The following is a 23118-nucleotide window of genomic DNA, read 5'->3' as shown; positions in this document are numbered from 1 at the left end:
CAACATTCAATTCTTTCTTAACAGATTTGTAGTTTACTTCGCGGTGGAATTGCCGAACGAGGTGGCGTTCGAGTGGGACATCGGATTATCGAAATCAACAACCAAAGCGTTGTTGCCGTTCCCCATGAGAAGATTGTGAATCTACTAGCAACGTCGGTTGGAGAGGTGAGTACATATTTAGTGCCGTGTGAATAAGAAAAAACCTATTTTAATCCACCTAGCGGTGCAATTGTGCCTTTCTCAATCATGAATCACGAGAATGTGTGCGTTGTTTATATTCATTAAAAGCTTTTAAATGCATATATTACATTTTATTATTATACATCACATGACAACTATATACAAGAAAATAAATCATTATTCGAGTTCTAAAATTTTGAAAAAGAAAAAACAGCCACGGTAATGTTGAACTGAAAAAAGGTGCGAAATCGGCAAAGTCCCAAAAAGTCCATTCTTAGAAAAAAAAATTTTTCGAGATAACATAAAATCTCGAAGTTTCATGCATTTTAAAGATGTTTGGCATCAAAAATACGAATTCGATTTCTGAAATTTCATGAGGTCCCACCTTTGAAAAAAAAAATTGAGTTCCGGCTTATATGGGAATTTCATATGTGACCGGACGATTTAGTCTATATTTCCGGACCCATATAAGCGATCCGTGCGAAATTTTATTGACATCTATGGGGATATTATAGCTATCATTTGGGACTAAGTTTGTGAAAATCGGCCCAACCATTTTCGGGAAACTGATGTGAGTTCGTAAATTTTGAAAGATGGCCGCTTTTCCCGGGCACTTCCGGAACCGTCTATGGTGGTCAATGTAGTCAACGAAAGTTTGGTTGGCCGTCGGTGACCTAGAACAGCAAATTTAAGTTGTTTGAGAGACATTTTAGCGAAATTTTTACCTTTTTTGCTTTCATCGGAGTATCGGTTTGAATCACAATTTGCTATGTGATCGCACGCCACAACCTGTAACTCCGGAACCGGAAGTCGGATCGGGATGAAATTAAATAGCCATTTACGGGGACGCAATACCTTTCATTTGAGGCCAAGTTTAGTCGAATCGGTGTAGCCATCTCCGAGAAACCGATGTAAATGTTATTCTGAATTTAGATACTTCCGCCGGGGCTTCCGGAACCGATGATGGTGGCCAATGTGGCCAAATAGACTTTGAATGGATGTTAATGACCTAATACTACAAATCGAAGCAGTTGTGGTCATATTTTGGAAAAAAATTCACCTTTATACATTCATTGCAGAATTTATTAAAATCGACATTTTCTGCGTGTTCGTACTCATCACCCTGTAATTCCGGAACCGGAAGTCGGATCCATTAGAAATTCAATAGCAGCCTATGGGAACGTTGCACCTTTCATTTGAGACTAAGTTTGTGACATTTTTGGTCACATACACACACACATACGCACATACACACACATACATACATACACACATACATACACACACAGACATTTGCCGAACTCGACGAACTGAATCGAATGATATATGTCACTCGGCCCTCCGGGCCTCCGTTAAAAAGTCGGTTTTCAGAGCAATTGCAATACCTTTCTATTGAGAAAGGCAAAAAAACACGTTTTTACTGTTCAACATTGAAAGACGCAATGGGAAACTTGTTTGCGTTACTTATTTTCGAAAAGATTTTATAAGATTCATGAGTTGTGTACTAGAACAGCATAAATATATTTTTGTTTTCGAAGCATCGCCCGAAAAACAGATGAACTGGTTGCAATGACAATGCGTACAAATTTACCCAGTAACCTTATTGTTTATTTTGACATGCGCTATAAATAAATACTACACTAGAGCTCTCGCGTGTTTTTTGAGAAGGGCCAATAAGCATGCTGTCAAAATTCACTGTGAGAGAAAATTCAAATGGTCCTAAGTGCAAATGAGAGCCTCTCTTTGTTTACTTTCTCTTTCAGTTATTACGGCGTTATCTTAAAACTTTTCAATATTCTTTCAGGATATATCGAAAAACTCTGATTTCGACTAGCTTATTCTACTAAGAGTTGAGTAACAAACGTTTAAACTGCCAAGTTATTAGCGAAAGAGAAAGTAAACAAAGAGAAACTGTCATTTGCACTTAGGATTATTTGACATGTTTGGCTACAATTGCGAACAAACCGTAATTCGCCGAGAATGAATGCTAACATTTTATGAGAGCGAACAATTTTCTCTTTCGTCTGTTGCTGTGATTTAACATCGGCGATCAATGGATTGTCCAGAATTAAATCTCAAAGTAAATTTTGACAGTATGCTTTTTGGCCCTTCTCAAAAAAACGTGAGAGCTGTAAAAATAGATTACCGAAACTGCATTGACTGGTTGACCATCTCATATATTTTAAGGGATGTTCACGACAAAATCTGGACACCTAAAACACATGCAACCAAAAAATTAAACGTTTCTCACAGATATAGAGGTATGACTGTTCTATCTAAAAATAAGAAAATCGAAAGAAATGCGTGTTAGGAAAGTTATTATATGCAATCCAAATGAAAATCTAATTAGAATACTTCTAAAACAGTTTGGCCAATCTGCAAGTTCTGTCACAAAATCGTCTAAATATTGATTGCCAAAAGCTACGAATAAAGGATATGTAAAAAATAATCTATAGAAAACTACCAAATGGATTCGATAGTGAGACAAACATTCAGAAGAAGGCCAGACCTTTCTGTTCACAATGTTGTTAGAAAAATAGAAATATCAAAAGTGTTTGTGCATAATTCAAAGCATCGTTTAGAGGTGAATTCATTCAAGCCAATGACGTTTCCGTATCATAGTGATATGCAGACTAAATACATTTTCGAAAAAAAAATTGTGGATATTTGACCAAATTGTCCTGAGTGATAATGGATGACAAAACTTAGGACGTAGAAGAATTCAACCAGCTTCGTGGTATGTTTTTCCATCCTGCTATGCGAAATGAGGTAATAAAGTAATTCTGAACGATAGAGTTGCCCAAGAAATCTTCGTACTAACAGGAAAGTATCCCAGAATATCTACCAGAATGATTATTCACAGAAACAATTTTAGACAACTCTATGTAGTCATAATGTAATCTTTCTGTTCTGACTAAATTTGCCAACTTCTAACTGCTACAATTGCAGACGAGACGGGTAATGTTACCTACTAAAGCACAGCTTGAGGCTAATTGCAACATGCCGTGATGCTGAATGTGATATTCATTGTACGGTTCAGATATGTGCGGGCGTAGGGACTTCGCGATCGCCAATATCATCGCGAACGGTTCAAGTATTTGTACGTTAACGTGTTCGATCGCATGTGCGCTGTAAGTCGCGTGTGCTAACGTGTATGTAACTTCGTGTGTGTACACGTTCTATTTTATAACCGTGTGCCTTTCGCATATCGCGCGAGGATCGTGAATCTGACACTTAATTTTCGGTTTACGGTTCAGAAGCTAGAAGAATGCGAGTTCTTCTATATCACTAGAGCTCCCGGTCATGTCACCATGGAAAGTGTTGTCTAGTGGATATGAGCTTTATTTTTTGATTGGTCCAACTAAATGTATGGACCTAAGTTGCTAGGACGGAGGGTAAAGATTTCCGGGTGTGACCGATTCATTATCACGCGAACATGGGCGTTTGTGAGTTCGCGTTCGTAACTTTATATGTATTAAAACGTTCACCTTATTACCGGGGTGTTATAAGGTTTGTGCGATTGCGGGCGTGGGTGTGCTGGTACCGAGGATAGTTGCTTTCGGAAGAAACCGATACATGATAGCGCGAGTGCGGGAGTTTGTAGGTTCACACTTGAGACCGCGTTTAAAAATTTATAAGTGCACCTTATCACTGAGATGTTATCATGTTTGCGAGATCGCGGGTGTAGGTTGCGTGGATGATCGCGAAGGGCTCAAGCATTTATATGTTAACGTATTTTTCGCGTGTATCTGACTTCGCGTGTATAAATTCGATTTTTTGTCACATTGAAACGCGTTGTTTAGTGGATAAGAGCGTCATTTTTTTGCTCTTCCTGACGGCATTGGGCCTATGCTACTAGGACCGAGGATAAGGACTTTCGGACGTAACTGATTCATGATCGCGCAAATATGGGCTTTTGTAGGTTCACTCCTGAGGCCGCGTTTATGAATTTGCACGTTCTCAAACGTTCACTTAGCCCATTTATGCCCATGTTGATTGTGGACAACAACGTTTTTAAGCAGCTATAACTTTTGATTAAGGCAAGATTTGCTCACAAAAACAAGTAAGGCTAATAAATGTGACTATTGGCTTTCATTTGAGTGTGAACAGTTACAAGGATCAGCTCTAGAACTGAAGTTATTGCAATTAGTCTGATTGAACTCCGATGGAGCAGTGCTGCCAGGGACAGTTTACGTTGACGACGGAAAATGAATTTTTCATATAACTTTGTTAAGTTGCAATATTAGTGAAAACTGACAAAACTAATCAATTTAGATTATTTTTGGCTACGTTTTCCACGCAGTTGGATTATTGTAAATATTCTAGAAGAATTGTAGTGAGCATTGGAAGGTAAAAATTGGGCAGCTGCTAGCACTGCCATGGAAGGACCTACCTTTATGAAAAAAAAAAGTTTTCTAGTTTTTTGACCTCACCGTTCTCAAGAAAAAATAGTTTTGAAACCCTACATGCACTAGAAAAAAGTTGGGCATGAAAGGGTTAGTCACCGGGGTGCTTTTCTGTTCTCCAGATAACGGGCGTAGGTGTGCGTGGAGGATCGCGAAGGACTCGAGCGTTTGTATGTTAAAGTTTCCGTCGCGCATGCTAGCGTGTATGTAATTTCCCGTCTATACATCATTTTTCATAATCGTGCGGCTATTCGCATATTCGCGTATTTTTTAATTACAGTGAATTTACAGAAATTACAGCGCACGGACAGTGAATCGGATACTTAATTTTTAGTGTTTGGTTCAAATGCTAGAAGAGAGTGAATTCTCTCTCCCATTTCACTAGAGGTTCCGGTCATGTCGCTATGGAACGTGTTGTTTAGTTAATATGAGCGTCATTTTTTATTGGAAAAACTGAACGCATGCGACTAGGCTGTTAGGATTGAGGGTAGAGACTTCCGGACGTGACCGATTCATGATCGCGCGAGCAGTGCGTTAATGCTTGAGATCGCGTTTGTAAATTTATAGGTGCTGAAACGTTCACTTAATTACCGGGGAGTTTAAATGTATGATGTATGTGTGGATGCAATTGCATGTTCGCGTTTGTGACCCGGTTTGTGTTATGTGAGAGAGATTGTGAGTGTAAACGAGAGAATAAGCAATTTCTTGTATTAGTGAGTGTTAGTATGAATCTACTTTAATATATAGTAATAAAAGGAAAAATAGCATGCCGAATAAAGAAACAAAGGAAAGAAATTAAATAGAAGCGTATCAATTGATCGACATTATTTTTGGCGCACATGAATAGTGGAAAATCAAACTACTACAAGTACATAAAGTACAGACTAATGAAATAGAATAAAAGAACACAGGTAGCATGCAATCAAATTACTTGAAATCATCTAAACGCCAGCAACTGATACTTATTTTCTATTAACAACAATTGCTGGTAGAAAATCTTTTCACCGGGAACAGATGATTCACGTGCGTTGGTAAATTAATCGTACCTTAATTTATCCAACCCGATCTTCCCGAATGAATCGAATCGACTGCACACTGCAATTGAACACAGAAAAAATTGAACAACGAATCCTAGAAAGGATTACCCACTATTCTATCATATACGCCAGTACTGCATCCATTCCCTGACACAGATTTCACAAATACTCAGACGAAAACATACACAGAACGATATGCGACTAGCCCATTACAATTGTTCATTAGTACTAAAAACTACAACTACTGCGAAGACCCGTTTTTATCAGTTTTTATTAGATAAAATCGGGGGCTGATAAAATCACGCCTTACTGTATTACAAAACGACCAATAATAGCCTTTTGTATTCACATTTTTTTAAATTAGTCTTAGACACAACGCCGCCACTAAAAACAACAAGAGTTGGTTATTGCAAAATTGCTCAACGGGAGGATGGGCTCTCCAGAGCTGCATTCGGACGTTAATTTTCGGATACTGAAATACAAACATGCTTCAACAGTAGTAGTAAAATTTGCTTTTATTTATCTCTTTTTGTTTTGTGTACATTGAATTTACATTTAAGTGATATAGTTTGCACTTTTCAGCTTTGTTACAATATGTTCTTTATGCTGTTTATGATTTCAATTTATCATTGGTGTTGGTAATGATTGCCGATTGTACGGAATTATGTTTTATAATGAACCTTAACCTAACTTAACCTACTAATTAACCTACTATTTACAACTGGCCTGCGTTAAGCCAAACCGAACTGAGCGCCAATTTTTTTTTCTAAAATTTTTCATGTTAAAATGCATTTTTAGGTAACTTATCATTAACATAGCAAATAAGGGTATACTTATTTGCTTTCGTGTACTATTTGGGTTCCTAAAAATAAATAGATGTGGGTGCTGCTAGTGCTATGTTGGATGCGATAGCGTTTTTAGAGGATGTATATCAAAATGGCGCTTGGTCCTCTTTGGCTTAACACAGGCCAACTTACCTTACTATTTACAAATTATTTACATGTTATATAGTTCGTTTATGAGCCTATGTTCAGATTGTTCGCATTTTGCTTTGAATTGGTTTGTCAACTTGTGAAAGCGAGCCGTTAGCAAGTCTAAGCCTGCATTTTGGTGAACCGTGGTGGTTCGAGTTCCGTACGGGAGATCTAAAATCATACGCAGTGCTTTGTTTTGGATAACTTGAAGCTTTTTCTTGTGGGATGCAGCGCAGAATTCCCAGACGGGGGCGACATAATCAATGACTGGCCTTATTATTTGCTTGTACACAGCTAATTTATTTTTTATGGACAGCCTGGACCGGCGGCATATTAGTGGATAGAGACGTTTTATAAGCACGGAACATTTTGTTTTGGTTTTTTCGACGTGTTGGCGGAAAAGGAGTTTGGAGTCAAGAGTCAGACCGAGATAGAATGCTTCAAGAGACCAGGGGATGGAGTGGCCACCTAGCATGATTTTGCAGTTTGCAGGGGGGTCCAATTTGTAAGTTTGACGATGCTTAAATATAATGGCTTGAGTTTTGGGCAGATTTAGCTGGATTTTCCATGTGGTCATATATTCGGTGTAAATGTTCAAGCATCTCTGTAATTTACTACGGATTTCTTTGGGCTGTCTACCGCCGACTAGAATTGCTGTGTCGTCGGCGAACAAGGATAGAGTGCAGCCAGCGGGTAAGGGTGGAATGTCTGAAGTGAAAATATTATATAAGACTGGCCCGAGCAAACTTCCTTGTGGAACCCCCGCAGGGATTTCGAAGGGCTGGGAGTCAGTGCCTTGCAGTGATACCTGGTACGATCTGCGTTGGAGGTAGTTCCTGATTATTATGGTCAGGTATAGTGGGACGTTTTGTTCGCTAAGTTTGTATAGCAGTCCGTTGTGCCAGACGTTGTCGAAGGCTTTTTCAACGTCTAGCAACGCCATGCCAGTTGATTTGGATAGGGTTCGGTGTTTTTTAACTATGTTCACTACTCTGAGGAGTTGGTGGGTGGTAGCATGACCCTTACGAAATCCGAATTGTTCTGGGAGTATAATATTGTTTCTGTCCAAGAAGGCTAGCAGACGGTCCAGTATGAGTCTCTCGAACAGTTTACTGATAGAGGAGAGTAGACTTATAGGACGGTAACTCGAGGGAGACGTAGGATCCTTTCCGGGTTTTAGAATGGGGACAATTTTTGCTCGCTTCCAGTCAGTTGGGAAATAATGTTGCTCTAAGCATTTGTTGAAAATGCGGCAAATTAATGTTATTATTTTTAGGCTTAACTTTTTATATACAATGTTAAAGATGCCATCAAAACCTGGGGCCTTCATGTTTTTTGTGGCCTTGATGGCGGATTGGACTTGTTGAACCGTGATTTGTTGGTCGGGGGGGGGACACTACAAGGGGTGTTATCAAGGGTGTGGACACGCTGTATGACCTGTTGTTCTAGGGGGCTATGGATTGCATTTCCTAGGTTATGGGAGCGAGCTAGATTTTCACCTATTGCAGTGGCCTTATCCAGGGGAGATATCAATATTGCATCATTAATTTTCAGGGGTGGAACCGGTGTTGGTTTGGACTTGAGAATCTTTGTTAACTTCCAGAAGGGCTTCGAGTAATCTTTCAAGGATTCTATGTCTTTAGCGAAGTTTTCATTTTTCAAAGTTTCTACCCTGCTTCGGATCTGCTTATTTAACTCGGTCATGCTATCTTTTATGATTAAATCTCCTGATCTTTGAAATTGACGCCTACGTATGTTTCTCAACCGAATCAGATATTTGGTTTGCGGGTCTATGGCGATAAACTTACCCCGCACTGGGATCCTACGGATGCAAATTCTGTCGGCTTCTTCGATGGCCTGGTTAAGATTGTGGAGTGCGCTGTCGATGTCGTCAGTTGAGTCGAGTGGTACATGCTTCAACATAGATTCCATCGAACCTTATTTGGATCCAACGAGCCGACTTCCGCATGCATCCGGAACTCCAGCGCTGTGGAAAGATTGTTCGTGTTAACCCTTCTAGTGTGCTTTGATACTGTTTTAATGCAATGTAATAATATTAGTTCATAAGATTAATTTTTATGGTTGATGCTTGTATCTGTAGTTTTCAAAAGATAGTGGGTTTTGCGCAATTTGAGAATGGTATGAAATAAGTTCAACTCAAACGAGCTTTTCCCACTCTTTCTGTTCATTTTGACTCTAGTCCGATGGATAATAAAAAAAATTTATATTAAAATGTCGGACATTTTGTATTCGCTGTTTTAAATTTTGAAAATCTAGTATCAAAATCGTAATGTGCGGCCCACAAAACAATTGTATGTTTCGCAGGTCAATCCAAACCAATTCCGACTTTTGGCCAGGTTTTCAGGGAATTCTGCCACTATGCCATGCAAAATTGACTAAGACATCACAAATTAAAATTAATTTACTTATTCTAAGAAACTAAGAAAACTGGATCCATTTGTAGTCTTCGACAAAGTTCTAAGCAATGGAAATATCTTTCCTATTCTGATTTGCAGTGATAATCTGGAGCATTTAGTGCCACCTATCGGTAAAAAAGCGAGCTGATGGCTTTTCTCCATATATTATTGTATTGATAAAAATTATCGAGTTTTTTTAAATTCTATTTTTCGTGACACACTCTAGTGTACATTGCCTTAGAAAGCTTTTGTCGACGATTCGGTGCACTCGCAGCACAGCATAAAAAAAAATTCTATAAGAAAATGTAAACAGTACTAGCGAATTGCCAAGGATAAGCTCACGAGCTCATTGGCGACATATTCTACACTGTCAATCACGAGAGACTAAGAGATCAGCCACTCGATGTTATAAAAGGTGCACTAGTCAAGAAAGGAATTTTCGCCAGTTTCGAGTTTGGGTTTCAAACGTTACCATTTTTTTTTTTTTCGAGCGTTGTCCTACTGGAACTGTAGAGCTAGATTCTCGGAAGGGCTCCCCGTCAGAATCACATACTACAATTTGCAGACGAGACAGGCAATGTCGCCCACTAAAACACTGCTTTAGGCCAATTGTAGCGGGCCGTGATTCTGAATGTGATATTCATTATACGGTTCAGGTATGTGCGGGCGTAGGGACTCGCGATCGCGTGTATCATCGCGAAGAGTTCGAGCATTTGTACGTTAACGTGTTCGATGTGTGTGTGTGTGTGTTTGTATGTCGCGTGTGCTAACGTGTATGTAACTTCGCGTGTATAAATTCTATTTTTAAAAAAAGGGAGCCTTTCGCATATTCGCGTGTGTTCTTGGATAATCGCGCGCGGACCGTGAATCTAATACTTTATTTTTGGTGTACTGCTAAGATGCTAAAAGAGAGTGAGATCTTCCATATTACTAGAGTTTCCGGTGATGTCGCCATGGAACGTGTTGTCTAGTGGATATAAGCTTTATTTTTTGATTGGTTCTACTGAATGTATGGACCTAAGTTATTAGGACAGAGAGTAATGGTTTCCGGACGTGACTTATTACCGGGGTGTTATCAAGTTTGCGTGATCGCGGGCGTAGGTGTGCGTTGTTAATCGCGAAGGGCTTAAGCGTTCGTATGTTAACGTTTTTGTCACCTGTGCTCGCGTGCATGTGACTTCGCGTGTACAAAACTTGATTTTGTAACCGTGTGGCCATTCCTATATACGCGTGCGTTCTTGGATGGTCACGCGGACCTTCATTCTGATAGTTAGTTTTCGGTGTACAATTCACATTCTGACAGGGAGTATCACTAGAATGCCCGGTCATGTCGCCATGTAACGTGGTGTCCAGTGGATATGAGACCTTTATTTTTTTAATTGGTCCAATTGAAGACATGGACCTAGTCTGCTGATATCATGGATAGAAACATCCAGAAGTGACTAATTCATGATCGTGCGAGAGTTTTTAGGTTCACTCTTGAGACCGCGTTTGAAAATTTATAAGCGCTGAGACGTTATCACCGGGATGTTATCATGTTTGCGAGATCGCGTATTTATAATCATGTGGCGTGTAATTTTGAATAATCGCGCGCGGACCGTGAATCTAATACTTAATTTTTAGTGTATGGTACAGACGGTAGAAGAGTCAGTTTTCCTATATCACTAGAGTTCCAGGTCATGTCGCCATGGAATGTGTTGTCTAGTGAGTATGAGCGCCATTTTTAGTTCGACTGGAATCATTAGTCTAGGCTGCTAGGACCGCAGTTAGACTTCCGGACGAGACCGTTTCAAGATCGGGCGAGTGGTGGGTTAATGTTTGAGACCGCGTTTGTAAGTTTATAGGTGCTACGTTTACTTAACTACCGGGGTGTTTTAATGTTGGTAAAATCGCGGGCGTATGTGTAGAGGATTGCAATTGCATAGTCGCGTTTGTGACCAGGTTTGTGTTATCGCGAAGACCACGAGCGTTTGTGCGGTTGTACCTATATAAGTATAGATAAAGTATAGTAAAGAGTATACTAATAAAAAGAATCATAACATGCCGAATAAAGAAAACACAGACTTAAGGCCTCTGATAAACTGGGCCAAAACAATTAGCAGCATCAGTAGAAATAATTTCGTGCCATGACGTATTGTAATCAGAGCTAGAAAAAAATGACATCCCTGCGTGAACTTGAAAGAAAACAAAATTCAATTCATGCCCGCCGCAATGAATGAAATGTTTGATTCGTTTCCCTCGTCATTCGTTCTCCCGACACAACGCATTCAGGTTCGAGCATGTTCGGTTTCAGAAGCAAACTGAATTTTGTTTCTATTCTCCCTATGAGAGGGATTATTGGGCAAAAGTGCACCAGATATAAATTACGCAGTTCACTTATGCTCGAAAATGTAGAAGATGCCAACTTCTGCCTTCAAACTGTACACATAATAACAAATGGATGCTTTGGTTGGTGAAGGAATTTATATTTCCTTTGCACTCAAGCATTGCGTATTTTTTGTCTTCAAATCATGAGCTTATCAATTCAATGCTCACAAAACTGTGATTGCCACATTTGCCCGGCTTATTATTTTCCTTTTATTGCGTCATCATGCAATGTTTTATTCGTGGTCTTATGGATAAATTTAGCACCGGATACACTCTAATCGGCTTTGATCGATTGTCTCATGCCAAAACAATCGTGGCTGTGAAATTGAAGCCGGGACACCAAGAGCGTTCGCTCGATGGGTTTTGGGGGAGTTGGCAGAGTTGCGTTTTGCTGCAAAATGGAATTTCAAGAGTTTGTTAAGAAACCAAATTGCCGTTTTTGGTGCATGCCGAGAATACCATAATTAGCAAGAGATTCTTGAAAACATTATTGCCAAAAATCAATCATTGAAATAAAATAAAATTTGAAGAAAAATTAAACGTTTTTCCATTTTATCCAAAAAATAAATAAAAACTATAAAAACAAACTTTATAAAAGATTTATTTGCAGTAGATGGTGTTTGCTTCGTAATTTTCGTACTGTTTGCTATCTTATTACAGGGCTGATGCGTAAAGATCTGTCCTTCTAATGTACCAAGCGTGGTTTGAGAATTGGTAATACTTACTGTTCGGTATTTTAGGGTCAGATGAAAAGGAATAGTCAACCGATTTCTCACAACACGAACAGGGTTTGAAATGCCAGGGAAGAAGCTTCTCCAGGTTACAAACTCAACTGATTCCACATCTCGATTTTTTTTATCATAATTCGGATATAGAGCACAGCTGCTCTCTACGTAGTGAGCGGTTCGAAACAGTATCTGTCCTAAAGCGGGCAACTGAAAAAGAAAGGCGAAGCCTTTTTATCGACAGTTAGATTTAACAAGTATTTAGTCCCACAGGCAAAGATGTGAAAATTCCGAAAAAGCTAATATTTCATTTTTTTTTTGGTTTTTGACTCAAGTGCCAATACCTTATTTAGGACTAGTTGGATCCAGTCCTAAATAAGGTATTGGCACTTAACTCAAACACCAAAAAAAATAATTATTAGTTTAATTCGAACGGCGGGTTCGCTCTCGTCATACCTCTGTTCACTGGGCAAGGGACCAGAAATCGTCTTCATTAGCTCTGTCACCCAGACGAGAATAAAACCCGGGCCTTGGCATCTAGCGGGGAAATTAAATAGATCAAATCTAGCGAAAATTTTCAATAGGACGTAAGTAACAATGAGAGATTCTCTTTGAGGTCTTTCTCTTCTGTTAATTACTCGGCCATTTCAACACTTACTACTCTACTCTTTGCATAATATTGTAGTAAAAACCGTCGGCTTTCGATATGTACTGGAAAATTAGTACAAAGTGTTGTAATGACGTCGTAATAAACGAAAGAGAAAGTAAACAAAGAGAGGCTCTCAATGTTACTTACGTCCTATTGAAAATTTTCTCTAGAAATGTGTTGGGGTGATCAGCTGCCCTTGTGTGTGATTCTAGCTTTGCAGGCAGGGTACGATCACCGTCGCCAGTGGGATAATCATATGTTCTTTCTGGGATGTCATCATACCCAAAAATAGCATAAGGGTTAGTGCATTGGGCCGGAGTCTCAAAGGTTGCGAGTTCGAATCTCGCCTCTGGGAGAATTTTTTTCACATGATTGCTTAGCTTCACTCATTATTTTCGATCGTTTTTCCCGTTGGATACCAACAGTCCAGAAAAAGCTAATTACAATCCCCGAGACCACCCATTTTCAGAGGTAAAAGCATGGACCAACCTAGTAATTGTTATTTTTTCTTTTTTGCAGATTCTGATGAAAACTATGCCGACGTCTATGTTCCGTTTGTTGACTGGTCAGGAGAATCCTGTGTACATCTAAGACAGTATTCCACACAAAAAAAAACTCTAGCATACTATATCAGCTTATGTTTCTTGTCATGTAACAAACTCAAACGTTCTTTCGCTACAATTATCTACACACAAGCTACTGAATTATAACTACAGAACCGTCAAGTCCTACTATTCGACTGTGAAATGCTATACTGAAGCAAAGAGCGAGTAAAATGTGAATTCGTTCTAACAGATAAGAGTAAATTAAACTTATAATGGAATTTATTCACGCCTTGGCCTTGCAGTTGTAAATGATAAAACAAAACAAAAAATCACAATGAGCACAAGATAAGCGTTTCACTGCAATTGATATTGACTAAGAGCATGGCTTTTGTAACGGAATATATAGATATCAATGCATCCAAAATGAGAACACTACGGAATGTAACGCAACACGCTATAACCAAAGAAATGTATTGGCGGGAGGCAATGTTAAACGAGTCCCGCAAAATTTGAGAACAAAAATACAAAAGTAACGCAAAATACAATATATTTTTTGACGGTGTTTAACGATAAGCTAAACGGAACTATGGAGCACGCGAAAAATTGCGGGAGGCTTAAGTCTGTAACATTGACGACTAAACGCTAACGACGCCGGTTCACTGATTTAACGTCATATTTAGGGAATGTCTAAGCCAGTATTTATTCAATCTTAGTCACATGCGTACTTTAGTCTAGACAGTGGTATTAACATCTAGGTTAAACATCCCAAATTTGACGTAGTAAACAAGCTTCTCCGCCATACACCAAAACGTTTCTTTCTCTATATAAATAGTTGACAGAGTCCTGTAATATTTTTCTAAGTGATTTGAATCGCTCCATCCATCTTCGTTCGTAATAACTGGAGAAGCAACAGTGGAAATGTAGCTACGAACAGACATCCGTTGATGAAAAAAGTAGTCAGTTTGTAATTGTATATTGACTTTACACTGTTACGGTTCAGAGAAGCAGAATAAAATTGAAGCTTTTTATATATGTATAGGTTATGATAATATACACAGTAATATGTAGATAGGTTTGCTGAATCCAGATACTGAATAGCCAAACATGATTGGACCGTCCCTAGAATGCGATCAGAGTGTTACTACACTCCGAGAGCCATCTTTTTCAAGTACATAGAAGGAATCGAGCTAGAATCAAAATGACAGGTATTATTCCCCAGTTGATTTTTTTCTTCTTCAAATAAAATAGACCAGTAACAATATTGTTTGGTAGACATATCAGCTCAATATTCCACTGTTCCGTTATACGACACCAATTAGCACTTGTTTTATACTAATCAAATATACATATATTAATTAAAAATAAATCTCCGGAATGTGAAATAGACTTGAGCATAAGTTTCCGAACCGAGACAAACATTGGATCAGTGAATGGTATAAACCTTTGAGACAACAAACGCTATTTACTACCCTTTAAAAGAACACAAGCTTTGCCTGATAATCAACTAAGCTAAACATAGCTGCTATTTGTACTTGCACCTGAGTAAAACAGATAGAATGCTTTTTTTGCGTTTCCATGCATAAATGTCAATGTGAGAGTGTGTTTCATTTAACCACCATTGAATGATCTAAATGTCCTTCTCTGTAAGCCTTTTATTTCAACCTAGAAGAAGAGCCGCATTGTAATGTTCGACAGATTTCCGCGCAAACACGTACTAGAGGTAATTTTGTAAACAAATTAGCATTAAAAGCATGCAACATTGAAAGATCGTCCTTCATATAGAAAACATAAATGAATAATAGAAACAGAAACCCTTAACCAAACAAAAAAAAAGAATGCACTTTTTATGCGCCACTCACCCGCCCGCCATAGGATCAATGACAGCCAGTAATAATTCCCTAAACAAACTCTAGTCGATAGTAATGCATAGTTTATCAAGTATTTATTCCAGTAACGAGCAAGAAGAAAGTAAACACAAATTAAACTAGTCTGCTAATATGAAAAAAAAACATATTTACAATACATTCGGAGCGTGTGAAACCAACAACAGAATCGGAGCGATATTTTGAGTAAAGTACTACAAAAAGCTACTGAAAATGGCCCAAAGACACCTACCCCGATGGTGAAAGGTGACAATGACAGTGAAAAACGGAACGAGCAAATATCTGCTGCTCTAATGACATATGGATACCAGCGGTAGCAGCGGAACAAGATACATTAACACACGCCACTCAAGCGGATGTTTGACGCTGCATAACAAAGACAAAACAGCCGGTCGTGGTAGATCAAGGCACCTTAATGTAATAACTGCTAATTGAACTATAACAACTACTATGGAAAATGTATATTTATTCCAAAGCAAAACAAACAAATATATAAAATTTTGTGATGTAAAATTCTCAAGTGTGTGTATTATTTTGATCTTCGGTAGCTCTCATTAAGTAGATCGTAGCCCTATACGGGATTACATTTCTGCATTGAATGGAAATTTACCCTGATATTGTTCACATTCGTCGTAAAGTGTAATGATATGGGAGTATTTTGTTGTAAATTTAGTTTGTTTTTGTTATTGTGAACGATTTTGCAGGTCCAACAAGGTTAGATAAAATTTATAACAAATGCTAGGGTTTTATGTCTCCACTGATTGCAGCAAAGAAGCGCTTGCTTGTAGGTTGACAGCAACAACAGTGGTTTGTTGACGTCTAGTTTGATGTGGTAATCGATAAAGGTTAGTATGAGATCACGAGAAAGGCGAGTTTCGTCATTTGTAGATACACTTTTCAAGTCAAATCCAATCAGCAAAAGCCAACTCGTCGCTGTTGTGCTATCTTACGACAAACGCCATTTTGGGGTAAACTGAGTTAAACATCACTTGTCTAAAAAAATCTCTACAAAGTGACGTTTTCAGAATTTTGATATTCTGTTTGATTATTAAGGTATAACTACAGACACTTTATATAACAGACTAGCGGAGAGAAAAACAGTAAAACTAGCAACCATGGCATTACGGGAGCTCCCATAAGCTTTGCAAGGGCTTCCTCTTGCACTTCCCCTCTCAAAACCCTCATGCTCGTTTGGCTGCAATTTTTGACACTTCGCTGGTCTGTGCATAAAGTGTCTGTAGGTATAACGAGAAACGTGCTGAGAAATTTTGCTTCAAATGACTGTGTCTGGGGATTGGCTCAAGTTATCTTGATGTTTAAGATGTTTTTATGTGTAGAACTATCTGAGAAACACAATGGCATAATCATTTTCAAAACAAAAATACACGAATTGCGAGAAAAATGCAGTTTAAGTTTTAAACTGGAAATATAGCATATTTGGCAACACTGTAACTAAAAATAACTATTTCTAGCGTGTTTTCTGAAAAGGGCCAATAAGCATACTGTCAAAATTCACTTTGAGAGGAAATCGCCGATTGTAAATCACAACAGCTTCGTCTGAGAAAACTTTTCTCTTTCATAAAATGTTAAAATCCACTCTCCGCGAGCTACGGTTTGTCCGGAGTTTTCTCTTTAAGTGAATTTTGACAGCATGCTTATTGGTCGTTTACAAAAAACACGCAAGATTTTTTCTAGGATTCCCTGACTAATTTCCTTCAAAATGCACCTCAACGATTGTTTATAGACAAAATGAAGCCAAAGATATTAATAAAAGTTAATAATTGATGATTTTTTTTCTATGGAAAATTTTCCATGCACGATTATGACACGCCATACAAATTTTGTCATAAATACACATATATGACACGCATGAGTGCGACTTTTGTTTACATTTATAGTAAAAACTCGCAACATAGTCAACCGATCTTCGTAATATTTGAGAGATTAATTAAGAATAGATAGAAGCATCAGTTGTTTTCTTTGAAATGTTTCTACGATTTATAACTTTCAAGTTATTATAACCTCAAACTTTAAAAATCGTTTTTCTTGAAATGTGCTAAATGAAGCTTGTCATAAGATAGCCCAACAGAGACGAACTGTGGCCCTCAAACAGTTTTTCATGTGGTGTTTTATCGCCGTCTTTTGAAGTTAAATATAACGGTGTTTGTTTATTTGTCATAAACCGAGTTGTCTATTCGTGAGATATGGTGTAGGAGGAAATACTCTTGAGTGGTTTCGCAGTTACTTAGCAATAGACTGGTTCAATTTTTGACTACTAGCTCCACCAGGCTCTACTGATTCCTTTTATGGCCCTTTGCAATTGTGCAAATTTGGTACCGATTGCTATTCAAACAGGGTTGCTATGATTAATAATAAAATTTACTTGTTTTGAAGTCATACTGCTTCTTTAGTTAATAACTTTTCTCAGCGAATTTTCCCAAACTTGCAATGTTCCACGAATGTGTTCCGAAAAATATAGTGTTCTCATTAATTAAATGATGACGTGATTTTTTTAAGAATTTATTTTCAATGTTAACCGATTTTTCATACTAATTTCCACAAAAACTTTGAAATATTTGGAGGGTCCGTAGACACAACCGATCGGTACCAAAATTTGCACAATTACTAAGGGCCATAAAAGGAATCAGTAGAGCCTGGTGGAGCTAATAGTCAAAAATTGAACCAGTCTAGTAAGCAAGTTACAAGGTACAACAGCTCTTTATCATCGAAAGTCGAAATAAACCTTGGTGGTCCACAGGGTAGTGTATTAGGGCCACTTGTGTTTATCATATACATTAACGACATGATAAAAATCCTTAATAACTGCACATCTATTCTGTTTCAAGCTAGGGCGAATGCAGATCCTCCAAAACAATATAATGAGACTGTTGCTATGGTGTGACAAACTAACTCTGCGAAGTTTACTGCTCAATTGTTTGCAATGGATGTCATTTCAGTAATGTGTTGAATATAATACACTTGTTTTTATGAAATGGCTCCGCAGTACCTGTCTAGCACAATTAAGTATCGAAACGATATGGACCGGTATGAGACCAGACAAGCCGGCAGTCTAAGATTGTTGAGCGCTAAAAAATCTTGTACACAGAATCCCTTATTTTATAAAGAATTCAATTTGTACAACGCATTACCAGACTACACCCAAGTGAACCAATAACCCAAAGAAATTTAAAAAACGCTTTTAATCCACCTAACAGTGTGATGAGACATTTCTTATAACTCTTATCACTCTCTTCGGATATTATATCGTTTGAGAACATTTAGAACTTGATGCTTCGTGATGTTTTTGATAACACATACTACATGGGATAGTGGCAGGACTCAGAGAATCGCTCAAATCAGCATAGGACAACATCAGTGCTAGAAATCTCAAACCAAATCAATGGGAAAGCGAAAAAAATGGCCCATAAAATAGACATACAAACGAATTATTGCTAATGCTCTGTTAATAAAATATCTAAATTCCTCATTGCATTGTGGTGGGAAAACTGAATTTTCCTAAAAGGGTTATATATTGTACTGAGCCAAAAAAATCGATTTTTTTTTGAATCGATTTGAAGTTTATACTTTACTCAAATTTCCAACGCGACTGAGAACTAAGAAATCAACGCTTTTTCTTGAAAAGGGCGATACTAGCAGTGATACCATTCAAAGAAAATCAACAGTGAATATTTCCAGACTTGGTTTTATTTCCTATTTAAGAACTATTGTGTTTTTTACATCCTATATTGCATAATTCAGTGATCGAAACCCAAAACTTCATAAAGTATTTGAAATTATTAAATTAAAATTTGTTTTTGCTATTGAAATTGACAAAATGATAGTATCGCCCCTTTGGCGATTGTTTACTTTTTCGGTCCCACCTAGGGTTCGTCGCGGTGCGGATGTGGGCGGTAAATAGATAGTCCGCACCGCAACCGCAAAAAAATAATAAAACCGCACTGTTTACCGCAACCGCATTGCATTTACCGCACCGCACCGCGCGGTAATGCGGTAAATGCGGTAAAAATTATGCATTATAAAAATTGTGTTGAAAAATTAATCATTTGTTTTGTGTAGCCATATATAGTAAAATGTTATTCTTATTTACACGAAAATTACCTTTGACGGACTCCTCAGAATGTAACATTTATGAAAATATTCAACTTTGCAAGTTTTATTAAGAGTGGTAAGGGTTTTGGCGTGAAAAAAACACTTTTTCTCTATGTTTTTGAAACTTTGCGTGAAGCGAACTGATCAAAACTTTTGTACATTATAGTGTATCATTTCAATAACATGCTGTAATTTTTCCATGCAAAAATCTGGTATCTGGAAAAATATGATTTGCGGTGTTACCTTCCATTCAAAAACTACTTAAGCGATTTCTTTCAAACTTTGTATACAGATTCTATGTAAAAATACCTAACCCCCACGTTAAAGTTTCGAGATAAATTTTCAATTAAGGCAAAAACTGTCCAGACCATGCAAAATTTGGCATCTGGGATAACTTTGACATTTGTCAGCAGACCTTGAGGCAGACTTTGAGAAACACAACAAAAATCGCAATGCCCTACACTAACTTCGAAAGCTTTACTTTCAAAAAGTTACAAAATACTCCTAACTGAAAAAAATATTCGTTAATATGGTAGAAAATATTCCCAGTTGGACGAACGATGGACGCACGCGAAAAAAAATTCCTCCAAATTCGTTTGGTTTGATGATGATAATTACATTCTTTGGATTGTTTTTAAGTCATAGTATCATTAGTTCATTTCTAAGTTCTCCAAATTAATCAAAATTCACTGTCGAGAAAATGCCATTGAAAAGAATTCATAATTCCACGATTACCAAGAGGAATCAGGAGAAATGATGCATTTTGTAATTGGATTTGACAGAAAAATTCAATTGTTTTTCAATGATTGGATTTTGCGTTTTATGTATTTGAAAAGGTTCGTTTGTAATTTTTTTTTCTTTGAAGTATAAAACAAATAGTTTTCAAAATATGTCGTAAAAATAATGGTGCCAAATTATATTGGGCACAGCTTATAGATTTTATTTCTTAGTAACAGTATGTTTTATCATATTTGAATGACCAAAATGTAAAAAATCAAGTAGCGATAGGCCGAATACAGATTATATTCGGATTTCTTTTCAAACCATTGTCAAGTCTATGGAAATTAGAGCAATTAAATGTTTATCATGTTTCTTTATTGTAGGGTAACAAATAAAAATCGAACGTTCTGAGAGAGAGAGAGAGAGAGAGAGAGAGAGAGAGAGAGAGAGAGAGAGAGAGAGATGTTCCTAATAATGAGATTGCTAAGCATTCGTTCAGAAAATAAATCTAGTTGCGTCCTTCTCAAATGGTAAAAGTCATAGTTTTAATTCACTTTTTAATGCAGACTGCATGCTTTATCAATTATTTTTCGAAGCGCAGTTGCGGTAATACCGCGCGGTAAATGCTCATTTCCCGCACCGCATCCGCGGGAAAAAGTATCTCACCGCACCGCAGTTTTGCGGTGCGGGTGCGTTAAATACCGCGCGGTTGCGGTAATTACCGCGCGGTTGCGGTAATTACCGCAACCGCGACGAACCCTAGTCCCACCTATCAGCATTGAAGTATCGCCCTTACGTTTTTTTACAATAACTACCATTCTACACCACCGATTTCGTCCGTGTTTTTTTCAATAGCGATCATTGTTACTATTTACAGCTGGTATCAGCTTGATAATCCTACAAAAAATACGAAAATAACAGTTTCGCCTCTAAACTGCTAGCAAAAAAAGTATCACCCTGTTTGTTTGCATGGAGCGTGGAGGGCGAAACTTTAAATAAACAAACAAAAATACAGTTTTGCCCGTTGTATTTTTTGCTGTAGTTTAAGAAATCAATATCGTAGAATCCAAAATTTTAGATTAATTTGTTGCGTTTCAAAGCCCTCATTCACATGTATGAAAAAAGCCTTACGTTTACATTTGTAAGTATACAAAAAAACGTTGAAATGAAATCGCAGCTTCTGATATCACGCTATCTCTGAAGTGCATGCGTGCATAGTTCCAAATTTTACTACGACATCGACTTTTCTAAAGGTGACTTCCCAGTAGTATCCTTGATTTGAATTATTATCGGTAATCCTAATGCCAAAGAACAAATAAAAACGTCTCGAAAACGAACCGTTTGAGAAAATCGTCATCATTACTGGAATTTTCATTTTCACGAATCTTTTCGATAACCTTCCGTCACTTGCGTTAATGCACTGGGTGCACAGTGCTCTGAAAATCTAGCGAAATCGTCTTAGGGCACCAGCGGGTCTAATTCAGAGCTATCTGCGCGGCGAGTTAAATCTGCAAAGAATACTAAAAATTAATTTCTATTCCATAATTTTCAGTTCAGCAATTCGAGAGATCGTGCTCACCGCAAGCCATGAAAAATAGACTACGTTGTGAAGCGATGGTCACTATTTATTAAAAAATTACGGTTAAATAAAAAATTAAACTATTAAAAAAATTCAAATAGTTTATAATTTTCACAAACTTATTAGGAAAAATTGTTTAATAAGCTTTCGTAATATTGTGTAGGAAAAAATCTGAAAATTTCAGTATTTTCTCTATCTGCAACATATAAACCCTTAAATATACCAATTAATTGGTATACGAATTGGAACAGGTGCGCCAAATTTTGGAAGAAGTCTATAAAATAACCCCTTGAAAACTACCTAAAAATTGTTGTAGTTCGATGCAATAAAAAAATCTCCAAAAATGAAATGTTCCTATTAATGTGAAACACAGTGAATAATACATACAATAAAGACCCATTTTTATCAGTCTCATGGCGTATTTTAGGCTGACAAAATGGGGACATTGACTAAAGCGGGCAATATTTTTCTTTATGATAAACTGAAGCTGTTAAAATATTCTTCCCGTCCCTTGATGTAGTCTGATAACTATTTCTGATTATGATGAATTTTTCATTTTTGCATATTTCCTTCTTCATGATAAGGAAAACATGCTCAAGAAAGGATTTACTCGAATTCAGTCTTGTTCGACTGCTAGAGCCCATCAAACATATGTTCATATTTGGTTGATAAAATCAGGGTTTCAATGTATTATAATAGATATTCAGCATTCAAAAAAGTTTCTTGTGAACGAGTGTAGAACGACTTTGTTTCTATTTATCAGCGGCGTAGCCAGAAATTCGGTTTGGTGGGAGTTTGGTGAAAATCGACCATACTGTCCAAACGGCATAATTCCGAAACCGTAATTTTTTAAGCTTTAAAATTATGCAGAATTAATTTTTCAGAAAATAGTAACAGAGTTCGTGTCTAGCGAATTTGTTGAGACTTTATTGTAGTCATGAATATTAGCCTGAGAAAATTCACCATAAATACTTCTTGGACGATATACCGTCAAAATTATTTTATCAAATGAATTCGCTGTTTAACGTTTGTAAAACTCATCGAAGATACTAAACCTCCGAAATTGGCGGTTTCAAAATGATGCTATCTTGACCTTAAATTACTGCTTTTAAACATTTGACCTACTACATCATACAACAAAAATCAAATGCTCATCAAAATCGATCAGAACCTGCTAGAATCGAATGGAAATCGTCTTTTTTTTATAAATTTCTCTCTACATTCGGAAAGTGTTATCCTCGTTATTAATCATAATACGTTTTCGTCTCAACTCGACGAATTCCCAAAAAACCTGTCTTAATCCACCTAGTGGTGCAATTGTGCTTGTCTCATTTGTCCAGACTACGATTCCATGGCTGGTTATGTTCAATACAGTGGTGGAAATGAATATTACATGTTCAGTACGATTTGCACATACATTCAATGGATCTTGGGATACTATGTGATACTGAAACATCGCTTGAAACCAGCGGCGGATCATGGAGAAAGATCCGGGAGGTCCAGGTCCTGCCGAAAATTTTCAACTT

The 23118-nt window shown here is 37.5% G+C and overlaps 1 protein-coding gene across 1 annotated transcript in view; it reads left to right on the top strand.

The window, feature by feature from the left end:
* LOC131681552 (uncharacterized) overlaps positions 1-15703 on the top strand; it is an 81723-nt gene extending 66020 nt beyond the window's left edge. Inside the window, exons 9-10 of the mRNA XM_058962475.1 lie at positions 25-165; positions 13275-15703. Coding sequence (XP_058818458.1) covers positions 25-165; positions 13275-13346 — 213 coding nt within the window. The 3' untranslated portion in view covers positions 13347-15703. The remainder of the gene's footprint in view (positions 1-24; positions 166-13274) is intronic.
* Positions 15704-23118: the final 7415 nt, after the last annotated feature.

This window comes from Topomyia yanbarensis, chromosome 1, assembly GCF_030247195.1.
Source record: "Topomyia yanbarensis strain Yona2022 chromosome 1, ASM3024719v1, whole genome shotgun sequence".
Classification (NCBI taxonomy): domain Eukaryota; kingdom Metazoa; phylum Arthropoda; class Insecta; order Diptera; family Culicidae; genus Topomyia; species Topomyia yanbarensis.
The sequence above is the reverse complement of the archived record's forward strand: the minus strand, read 5'-3'. Positions and strand labels throughout refer to the sequence as shown.